The sequence below is a fragment of the Pollachius pollachius genome, assembly GCF_949987615.1.
Source record: "Pollachius pollachius genome assembly, chromosome: 14".
Classification (NCBI taxonomy): domain Eukaryota; kingdom Metazoa; phylum Chordata; class Actinopteri; order Gadiformes; family Gadidae; genus Pollachius; species Pollachius pollachius.
Window position 1 is genome coordinate 20,889,270 of NC_136947.1, and position 12,131 is coordinate 20,901,400.

The following is a 12,131-nucleotide window of genomic DNA, read 5'->3' on the forward strand; positions in this document are numbered from 1 at the left end:
TGCTAATTATCTTAGTTGGCCTCTCTTTTGACCCGCTGCTCATCTCTTTGGCTTCTTTGAACTGAAAGTTGGCAGCAACATCTGCTGTTTGGGGGGGGATGTTAACAGGACAACACAACCAGCCGGTTGCATGATATATATGCATATATCGATGCCTTATAGCACTATTCCTTTAGATAAAAATGTAACAGATTCACTTACAATTGAATGGATGTTACGTCCTCTAATGAGTTTAGCTTGTGTGTCGTTTGAAGTTTTGGGAAATATATTTATCTCAAAATACAGTCAGTGTGACATTATACACCCACCCTGCCAGACCCTATCCCATTACAATCACCATAAGCAACCTCCAATTAACACAACAGAGCATCAAAGCCAGCAGGAGAGAGAGAGATCAAGCCCTCTCCCCTCACCCATCCCTCGTCCCCCTCTCCCCTCTCTCGCTCTCTGACCTCATTCCCTTCCCCTTCCCTTGCTAATCCCTCTCAAACTGGGACTCTGGCCCACAAATCAACAACAGTAGCAGAAGCACTAGCGGCGCACCGCAGAGGTTGGTCCAGCTAGCCGAGTGCCGGCTACGCTCAGGGCTAGTATAACTAGCCTGGGCCCACAAGACCACCAGCTCCTGTTAATCATTGCCAGTGGGATGGGGCTGGGGTGTTAGGAGGGCATTTAGTGGATCACAGGGCACACGGATCAGTCCACAGCTGGGAGGCAAGAGGGGGGCCGATCCTACCGCTAGCTTTAACCTGCACTGTCATGCTAATGCTCAATCCCCTTAACCGCCAAACACATTCATGACAGAGAAACTGGGAGGCAGAATACAGAGTCTGCTTACCACTGTAGAATTACCAATCTGTTAGTGTGTGTGTTAGTGTGTGCGCATGCGTGCGCTTGGGTGTGTGTGTGTGTGTGCGTGTGTGTGTGTGTGCGCGTGTGTGTGTGTGTGTGTGTGTGTGTGTGTGTGTGTGTGTGTGTGTGTGTGTGTGTGTGTGTGTGTGTGTGTGTGTGTGTGTGTGTGTGTGTGTCTGTGCGTGTGCATGTGTGGTGGATGTGAGTGTGGAGAAGAGAGCCAGCCAGCCAGAACCGCTCTTCTCTTTCTTGCTCTCTTTTTAATTAAATGTGCACAAATCATTTGAGGAGAAAATGTAGTATTTTTATAATGTTTTTTTTTGCAAATATCTGTTTTTTCTCTTAATAGAACGTGACACTAGTGTGAAGATTATAGCAGCGGCGTATACAGGGATCCTGCCTCTGATTGTAAAGCTGGGTTAGACAGTGACGGTTTATCCTCAACAAGATTACAATAATCTGATTAGGTAATAAGTATTGTTCCAATAATCCAATAGTTGGGATTTGTAAGCAGGGAAATTGAATAAAAAAAAACTGGTTCAGAGAGCATTAATACACAGGGGTAGAATTCTTACAGATCTATATCTGTTATAAAACTTCTTTTACTGTTTTAATAAGGATGCGTTAACAAGCCATTATCCAGCATGTTCAATCACCATCATTTGACTTATTAGAATTTCAGGGTGAACAATTTGACGTTTCTCCAGTTGTCTCTCAAAGATGAGCCCAAATTAATGGCTTTCCTAAGCAAACGGCCAATCGGTGGACTACCAATACATTGGTCCATGCTGTGATCAACTGCGGATGTGTTTTATGGATCCCCACAAGCGAATCTTCTGCACTTTAATTACCATTTACACTTCCCGGTTTGCATTATAGATAGGATTTTGCTGTTGTAATGGGTTGCTGTTTGGCGTATGGGCTGTCCCGGTGAGAGCCAGTGTACATCATACGCACATTTCACCATGGACGCACATCAGAGAAGCTCTTGTACCGGTGTAGTGTGTGTGTGTGTGTATGTACATAATGTTAAATTCTGTTTTCCCTCACACTCCCAGAGGAATATACAGTAGCCTCGTAAAAACATAATCTCAAAACATTGAAATGTTTTGGTGATGCCAGAAGAGGCTGCCGTGTATTCAGTCTCTGTGCACAGCATGAAAAAGGAATCCCGCTAAGCAGCTCAAAACCCGGTGTTCTGTCTCCTGCTGCCGGCTTCAGCAGAGCGCCTGTGCCGCTTGCCTCTTCGCCACCATGAAGTGGGTATTTTTCCATTGAAGAGCGCAGCAGCATGTGCAGGCTGCTACACCGCTACACCGCTAGCAAATCACTGCTCTGTTAAAAGGCCCTGATGCGTAGCAACCTCTCCTGCCAAGCCGACCAGCCCCAATCTGCCTGCTTGCAGAGCCACTGTAATTGGAGGCATTAAACTCACTCTGGCCAGGATGGCAAATGAGTGCTTTGAGCTTGTAAGGGATGTGGGTGCTGCATTTATGCTGGGGAGGGAGGGTGGTGTTCACAAGCAGATACAGCTAAATCTGACAAATCACTGCCAATCTGCCAGTGTGCGCTTGTGGCTAAAGTCATATGTGTCTCTGAGTGTATTTCTGTGTGTGTATTGGTGCATTTCGTCCTGTTGGCTGGTGCGTATGTTAATATACATCTAAAGGCTGGCTGGTTGTTAATCTCGTCCTAATCACAAGGATCATCATGGCGACGTCAGGATTCAACGATAAACTCTGGGTCGTGTTACCGGCGCTAAGCTACTAGCTACAACAGCAAATAAAGCCCAACATTAACGCTCTGTCTCGCATGAAAAATCGTCCACGTTTTGGCTTTTTTCTTCTCTCTTCCCTGTCAGGCGTGCTCATTATCCCACGGCAGAACCATATCGCTTTATTTCTCATTACTAAATGGTCTCTGTAATGAAAAGGAAATATTTTCCTAGAGGTCTGCTGCCATCTTTCATTCTGATAAGTAGATGGGGAAAGAAGGATCTCTCTGGGAGGTTGTGGCCTGGGATCGGGGCGGGAAATGGATGCCACAGTTATCTTTCTCCTTGCTGTACACTGAACCAGAGATTCCTCCAGATTTTAACCAGATCCCAATAAATAAAACCTACCGTATGAAGTGGATTCGGGTGGTGGATTTGTCCCAACCTATCCTAGAACACATGCTTACATCCCTGCCCTGTCGGTCTTTAAACAGTGACATCATTCAGAAGTCACCTCAACTCCAGGACGACAGGAGAGCTTGGGCCCCAGGCCTCCACCCGCCAGCAGGCCTCCACCCACCAGCAGGCCTCCACCGACAGCAGGCCTCCACCAGTCAGCAGGCCTCCACCAGTCAGCAGGCCTCCACCCACCAGCAGGCCTCCACCAGTCAGCAGGCCTCCACCCACCAGCAGGCCTCCACCAGTCAGCAGGCCTCCACCAGTCATCAGGCCTCCACCCACCAGCAGGCCTCCACCAGTCAGCAGGCCTCCACCAGTCAGCAGGCCTCCACCCACCAGCAGGCCTCCACCAGTCAGCAGGCCTCCACCCGTCAGCAGGCCTCCACCAGTCAGCAGGCCTCCACCCGCCAGCAGGCCTCCACCCACCAGCAGGCCTCCACCAGTCAGCAGGCCTCCACCAGTCAGCAGGCCTCCACCAGTGAGCAGGCCTCCACCAGTGAGCAGGCCTCCACCCGTCAGCAGGCCTCCACCAGTAAGCAGGCCTCCACCCACCAGCAGGCCTCCACCCACCAGCAGGCCTCCACCAGTCAGCAGGCCTCCACCAGTCAGCAGGCCTCCACCCACCAGCAGGCCTCCACCAGTCAGCAGGCCTCCACCAGTGAGTAGGCCTCCACCCGTCAGCAGGCCTCCCCCCGTCAGCAGGCCTCCACCAGTAAGCAGGCCTCCACCAGTCAGCAGGCCTCCACCCACCAGCAGGCCTCCACCAGTCAGCAGGCCTCCACCAGTCGCAGGCCTCCACCAGTGAGCAGGCCTCTACCAGTCAGCAGGCCTCCACCCGTCAGCAGGCCTCCACCGACAGCAGGCCTCCACCCGTCAGCAGGCCTCCACCCACCAGCAGGCCTCCACCAGTCAGCAGGCCTCCACCCGTCAGCAGGCCTCCACCCACCAGCAGGCCTCCACCAGTGAGCAGACCTCCACCAGTAAGCAGGCCTCCACCAGTCAGCAGGCCTCCACCATTGAGCAGGCCTCCACCCGTCAGCAGGCCTCCACCAGTCAGCAGGCCTCCACCAGTGAGCAGGCCTCCACCCGTCTCCGCCCTGCTGTAGCGTATTAGGCTGTTTGGGTTTCAAAGCCCAGATGAGGATCCTAAACTTGGTGTAAGCTAAAAGGCGGCACGATTTACTTCAGCAAATTATGAATAAACCCTTCAGGCAAGGATGGTTCGGTCACGACGGTGATTTGTGTTTGGTTCGCCGTTCGTACAATTGAGCCAAACAAAAGTGGCATTTGATGTAACTTCCCCCCCCCGTTTCCAATCATCTTCTACACGGCACAGATCCCAGAAAGTTTTATCCTCATGCTAATTGGCATGAAGTGTGTGTGTGTTGGCGTGTGTGCGTAAGTGTGTGTGTGCATGTGCACATGTTTGTGTGTAGGAGTGTGGGTATGTGTTTGTGAACAGCTCTATGATCAATTTTATATAACTTAATGACGACCATCCAAAGCTGCTGCTGTTCTCTTTGAGGACATAACACACACCCCCACCCCTCCCACCCACAGTGACCTCAGAAGACCTGGAACCCGGTCCAGTAAACCCCAAGTGAAATCAAAGAGAATCCAAGATCAGAGTTTAATAATTTATTTGCATATGATTATCGTAAAAATACTGAAAGAGAAATGTGTATTTTTGTCTCGTTCTTCCTTTCCTTTTAATTGTACAACCCTCATACACCATTTAATTGCACAGGATTGGGTATATGTCTGTCCTATTAGACACAGATGTACTTTCAATGTCTTGTTTCTTTATCCCAAACTACGTAATATTTTAAATTTGAAATGCAGTTTTTAATTTTTTCATGAGTTTGCTTCGTAACAATAAAACCAACAGCATGTTTTCTTGAGAGGCGGAACAATCCGGTTTTACATAATTCTGAGCCCATAGTTGACAGACCTAATACAAATATAGTGAATGCATATTATAAACAACCTGTTCCTTTGGAATCGCGTTCTGAGCTGGCGTGCTTTAAAACAAGGAGGAACATGCCAAGAGGATTGTTGTTCAGTCTACGATTATGACGTCATGTAGGGCAGGTCACTATTAAGGTCACGCAACTGTCCTCATCTGGATATTTAACATCAATACTCCCCATGTCGGCAATGTGTTGGCCACAGTGACGCACAACACACCAATCCACCGGGAACTTAAGTCCTGGGTCGGGACTTAAGTTCTAGACTTTTTTTTCCTGCAAGGGCAGAATACTCGATAATGTATTTTATTTATGAATGCGTTGTTTGTCGATGTGTGAAAATTAAAACAAGCATAAAAAAAGATAAGCCCCTCTTACCTTTATAAAAATACTGAATACTGCCTTGCTGTGGTAATAACCTAGCATTCAAAACAATGCATATATGAATAAAATAAGACTTGGAAATGATCAGTATTAAATCCCTTACAGGGAACGGCATCAAAGCAATTGTCAAGGTAAAGAAAAAAAATCTTTACACTTGTACTTTTTTTTTCCCAGGGAAGGTAGCCATTTTGTTCCGGTTCAGTGACGTGTTCCGTCTCTCGGTCACTGGACCAGTTTTACAGCGTATAAGGATTAGGATCATCTGTAGAAGACTTTAGATACTTTTTCTTTTTTACAGAGCACAAAGTCCCCCAATCCACATGGAAGACGACATTTAAGAGAGTGCAGATGATTAAAAAAATAACTGAGAAAAAAAGAAGGGCTTCACAGCGTAGGAAAGGGCAGAGCTTGTTCTGGATCAGAGGTCAAGCTCTCTCTCTTGCTCTGTCTCTCGCTCTGTTACAGTTAAGTAACAGTTCTTCAGCTTGGCACTGTTATAACATTCTGTACATTTAGGTCTGCCTTCCGGCCAGTCGTCACCTCCATGGTGACCACACAGACTATATTTTCAACTGGAAAGTCTGAAATAAACGGCGAAAAATAAAACCATGCAAGACATGCAAACATAACCTGAGGAAGAAGAAGGGGGCACAAAAGAGCTGGCCTTCACTCAACGGACATTTTCACTAATCCACAAGTGTCAAATAATGAACACATTACTGCAAAGTTTACCTTTGTCGGAATTCATTTGGCGGACGTTCGCGAATCAGTTCACCGAGCTCGCCTAAAAAAACATTCAAAATGGTTCCTTCCTGTATCGATAAGTTTCTTCCTTTCCGATCCTCATTTTTTCCAGTTCTTTTTTTTTCTATTTATTTTGTACACACCCAGCTCTTGACGTAAAAGAGTTTCTTGGTATTTTTCAGGTTTCCTGTTCTTCTGGAGGCCGCATGGTGGATCCTCAGAGCGTCCTGGCACCTCCGGCCAGGCATCTCACACTCTGATGGGGAGCGTCTGACTCATCTGCTGACGGACGATCTCCTGACTGCCTTCATCTGGACTCTTCCTGTGGTGGCCGGGCAGAGTCCCCCCCACCTGCAACAGGTCCCTGCAAAACACATACAGGGGGGGTCACACACATGGACCAAACACACGCACACACACACACACACACACACACACACACACACACACACACACACACACACTTGTAGCTGAAGCAAATTAAACAACACCCACATACCAGTTATAGGGTAATTTTCCCTACCAAAATGCTATTTTCGCATCAAATAGCTTAAAATAAAAGGGCAAAAAAAACGGATATCACAGGTATATAAAAGGGAGAAAATATTTGATCTGACCAGACGGCAGTCCACGCAATAGCAAGAAATCCCCATTTTCAGAATTCACTGAACCCAGGCGCCAAACCTAATTCCTCATTCAGAGGGCTCCTAATGAAAGCAACGGTTGTGTATATCCTCAGCTATCAGGACAGCATCTGAGTGTCCTCTGTTCCAGGAGCCTGTGTCCTTGTCTTTAAGACTGTCGCACGCTGAATACACTTTAAAGGTATGGTGTGTCATATCCGCTCAGCTTCCTCCAGCTCCAGCCTGGCCCTATCAGCCTCACAATCACTGAGCATCCAGTCCACTTAAGGAACAAGTGAAGCACACAAACGTACACAAGCACACACACACACACACACACACAAATTCAGTCAGACACACACACACACACACAAACAGACACATGTATCAACACAGACACAGTCTCACACACACACACACACACTGACACACAAACACACATGACTGCAGGCTCACAATCACTAACACGCACCTGCAAACAAAACACTCTTCATCATGCTATCATGACAACGATGCTTCTTTCCCTCTCTCTCTCTCGCTCTATAAATATTCATCACACTTTATCTCTTACCTTCACATATGGAAGTAAATCTGTGCCATCGGATTTTGAAAATAAAAAGCCATTGAAAGCACTGAATATTTGTGCATTGAAATAACTTATCTGGATTTTTGCCTCTGAATTTAACTCTTTAAATTTTCAATAAATCATTTTCAGCTTTATTTTTCAACAAAAATATCTTCAACGTCCCCAAATTCAACATGCCAAAGTCAGCTGCAAAATTCAATGTATGAAATTCAGCGTCTACATCGGGGGACCCAAGGAAGAGCAATCGATCCTAGATGCTAGATCGCGGTCAAACAAAAAGCGAGCGGGTGTTACACAGAATTCTGCGACCCACCGAAAAGTGTGACTCCAGGGGGCGCTGTTGCACATTTTCTGCAACATGCACGTGTTTGAAGCGTAGACAGGCATGAAGATGTTCACGGGCGGAAACATGCACGAGCCTAAAACGTAACGTTTTTATCGTCATCGATCACTCGGATTGTGGGTATTTCTTTTTATGACACCGTGCGCACGTTAAGCGGCTGGAGCAAAACGGTTGATATGCCTCTGTGGTGGTATAACAAGAGCGCAACGAGCGCGCAGAGCCAACACTTCGCACCGAGTGACATGATACAGATATGAGGATGACAAATTAAAAGAAGTTTGCTATCGGGCGCTTCTTCCCGAGGCACGCCGTGCTTCCACTGGAACAACAAGCTGCTGCCACTACAGTAGCGCAATACTGTTGGCTCTGCGCTCTCGTTCCACAGTGGGTAGCGGGCTTCAGATCGCCCCAGCTTCACACCATACGTAGGCAAAGGGACCTCGGATCGCCCCAAATTGGTGCCCTAATAAATTGGACTCCTTAACCCACTACAATTACCCCTACGCTGCATGTATATCCAGGCAAGTCATTGCAATCACAGACACACTTCACATACAGGCATTAGTTCATTGTTTATTTCATACTGCAGTAAAAAAAAACTAAAAACGGTGTGCATTATAACAAAAACATAAATAAAACATAAGATTCCCCCCCCCCTCCTTGTTAAGAAATGTGGTTATTAAATGCATTTTATTTGATTAGCATTTTAGCGACCGATACAATACTTGTTGGGTGTTTAGTAAGGTCCACCACCATTGCTTCTCTCTCCATAAAAAGCTAGTCAGTGTTTAATGACGTTGATTTACCTTTGAGCATTTCCTATTACAGGCTACTGAGTAAAAAGCTGTTTAGAATTAACGTTTGTATCAAGAAAGAAAGAACCAGCGAGTTACTCTGATTCCCGCTCTCCTTGCTTTACCGCGATCTAGCATCTAGGATCGATTGCTCTTCCTTGGGTCCCCGGATGATAACACTGAATTTCCTGCATAGAATTTTGCAGGTGACTTTGGTATGTTGAATTTGGGGACGTTTGAATTTTAATTTTTTAACATTGGAAAATAACGTTGAAATTGATTTGTTGAGAATTTAAAAAGTCAAATTCAGAGGCAAAAAATCCAGATACGTTATTTCAATGCATAATTATTCAGTGCATTGAATTCAATTGCTTTTTATTTTCGGCACAGATTTACTTCCATATTCACATCCCAATGAGGCAATGAATTAATCATTGCCATGTCAACACTCTCTGACAACCTCTAATGCATGCACACACAGACTCACACACCCTATCATTTGCAGGTGTGCGCTTGCAGAAAAACCACACACACTTGGGCACACGGATATACGTGCATACACCTACATGCACGCAGAAATGCACGCACACACTCACCCCCCCGTCCCCTCCGCCCTACAATAGCAGCACTGGGCGCGTCCTCACTGATGCATTAGAAAGCTCATTAGCAGGCTAATTAAACACATTCCTCTCCTTTAGCTCCTCGTCACTCTCCTATTACCCTCACCTCCTCCTCTCCTACATCCGCTCATCTGGACGCTGTTGGTCCTTACATCCAGCATCCAGCATCCAGAGTGGACTGGGGATTAAACCCGGGTCAGCTTCTACATTTCCGAATGCAATTAGCTCTGGTGAGCCCCTGGATCCTGGCAAGGGAGTCAGCCTTGGGGTATGCGTGTATGTGTGTTTGCCTGTATTTGTGTATGTGTGCGTGTGCATGTGTCTGTGTGTTCGTATCGGTCCTCTGTACTGAAGTGATACTTTGTGCCAAGGCTTGGGCGGCAGAGATGCAGTGTGTTTGAATTCTGCTCTTTCTGCCGTCCCTGGCAAATGGGACATTATCGTACACCAGGAGTGTGGGGTGCTTGTTGATTTGATGAATTATACATTAGCAAAGAGATGGACCTACATCCTGTAATTCTAATTCAAGGCTTCTGCTGCAAGGTACCAAGAAATTAAGAACAAACATGAGCATCTACCTTTCTCAAAATAGAGTAGGAACAAGACGAGGGCCAAGCCCTATTACAGCGATAGACATCTCAGTTGAACGCATTAAGAAGTTAAAAGCACTGTCAGTGACAGAAAATAGCCTATGAATAGTTGAAATAACTGATGCTAAACATAATACCTTTCGGGCAGACACTGTACTTCAATCCGTTATTGTTGTTCGCTGTCAACAGTTGAACTCAACTGAACTCATACTCAGCAATTGCTAAAAAACACAACAACAAACATGTAAGCAGCAGCTGAATCTATGTGCAATCTATCATTCTTTTGTTGTGCTCTAATTAAGTGCCAAGACATCAATAGAAAACATTGATGCTAGGTCCGTCCATCCACCCATCCATCCAACCATCTGTCAGTGAAAGAATAAAGTGCCGTATATAGAGATCAAAAACATGCTAAAAAGCAGGAAGAAACAGACCCACTATCACATTCCATCACAATAATAGATAACAATAAAACTGGTGGTAGTGTAGTAGTACATGAATAGATACTAAAATTGATTAAAAAGTGGTAGTTGGAGTAGCAGTAGTAGTAGTAGCAGTAGCTGAATTAGTCATAGTAATAGTAACAGTAGTAGTAGCAGCAATAGTAGTAGTAGTAGTAGTATTTGCAGTGGAAGCAGTAGTAGTAGAAGTAGTAGCAGTAGTATAGTAGTAGTAGCAGTAGTAGTATCAGTAGCAGTAGTAGTATTAGTAGCAGTAGTAGCAGTAGTAATATAAGTAGTGGTAGTATTAGTAGCAGTAGTAAAATAAGTAGAAGTAGTAGTAGCAGTAGTAGCATTAGTAGTGGTAGTAGCAATAGTACAAGTAGTAGCAGTAATATAAGTAGTAGTAGTAGTAGCAGTAGTAGTAGTAGTAGTAGTAGCTGTAGTAGCAACAGTAGTAGTAGTAGTAGCAGTAGTAGTAGTAGTAGTAGCAGTAGTAGCTGTAGTAGCAACAGTAGTAGTAGCAGTAGTAGTACTAGTAGTAGCAGTAATATAAGTAGTAGTGGTAGTAGTAGTAGCAGTAATATAAGTAGTAGTAGTAGTAGCAGTAGTAGTAGTAGCAGTAGTAGTAATAGTAGCAGTAGTAGTAGCAGCAGTATAACATGAATGGATATAAACCAGGAAGTGGTATTAGTAGTCGAAGTAGGTAAAATGAATAGATAATACAACCAAGAAGTGTCAGTAGTTGTAGCACATGAACAGACAATAAGAACCAAAAAGCGGTAGTAGTAGTACATGAACGGCTCCCTATATCTCAAGGTAACAAAACCAGGAAGCGGTAGAACCTAGTAGTACATGAACGCCTCCCTATATCAGATACATAACAAAACCAGGAAGCGGTAGAACCTAGTAGTACATGAACGCCTCCCTATATCTCAAGGTAACAAAACCAGGTAGTGGTAGAAGCTAGTAGCACATGAACGCCTCCCTATATCTCAAGGTAACAAAACCAGGTAGTGGTAGAAGCTAGTAGCACATGAACGCCTCCCTATATCTCAAGGTAACAAAACCAGGTAGTGGTAGAAGCTAGTAGTACTAGTGAAGCTAGTAGTGATATATCAGATACATAACAAAACCAGGAAGTGGTAGTAGCTGGTTGTAAATGAACGCTTCAGTCTGTCAGATACACAATAAAACCAGGAAGTGTTCTACATGAACGTCTCACCCGCACTGGTTGCTGGTGACCACCTTGAGGCTGGCGGCGTTGCGCAGCAGCTTGTCCAGGGTGCCCACGATGCGGCAGAACTTGGGCCTCAGGTTGCGCTCCTTCACCCAGCACTCCAGCATCAGCTGGTGCAGCACCATGGGACAGTCCATGGGCGGGGGAAGCCGGTAGTCCTGCTCCACCGCCGTCATCACCTGGTGGTCATTACCTTATTATACAGAAGCTGATGGATGAGGGGGGTTTTCTTATAGTGAGCGTTCTTTGTAATGTTTATAGAACTGCATTAAATAAGCTTATTTTTTTAAGAACAATATAACATACAATGTAAGTAGTAAGAAAATTTGTAAATAAACACAATGAATTCATTAAATCAACAGAATATGCATACTTAAACTAAATACATTAATATTTATTCCCTAGAATTGGGAATAAGATAACACTGGATGTCCAAGTGAATGACAGGGATCAATGGTATATGCTTAGAGAAATGGTTGCACAATGTTGGGTATTTCTGTCTTTATAAGAGGGGGTATATACCCCCAGAGATACTGATTCTATGGGCTTGCACTCCTATCACCAAATCTTACTTTACATTTATACCACACTTCATCATATCTGTTTCACATTTTGTTCCCAATACACTAAGGATGACATGGATTCACCTTAACTTGGACTGTCTTTAATATTGAGTTCAGACACAGGAGACACAGTTGGCAGAGGTGTACTAAAGTACAAAGTTAAATAACCCTCTTTGGTGTGTGCCAGCTCACTAATTGAAGTGGCATTAGTT

The 12,131-nt window shown here is 45.2% G+C and overlaps 1 protein-coding gene across 1 annotated transcript in view; it reads right to left on the reverse strand.

The window, feature by feature from the left end:
* Nucleotides 1–6,369: 6,369 nt before the first annotated feature.
* Nucleotides 6,370–12,131, reverse strand: part of ephb3a (eph receptor B3a) — a gene marked incomplete at both ends in the record, with an annotated part of 41,055 nt that continues 35,293 nt past the window's right edge. Inside the window, 2 exons of the mRNA XM_079750690.1 lie at nucleotides 6,370–6,484; nucleotides 11,342–11,535. Of these exons, the coding sequence (XP_079606816.1) occupies nucleotides 6,370–6,484; nucleotides 11,342–11,535 (309 nt within the window). The remainder of the gene's footprint in view (nucleotides 6,485–11,341; nucleotides 11,536–12,131) is intronic.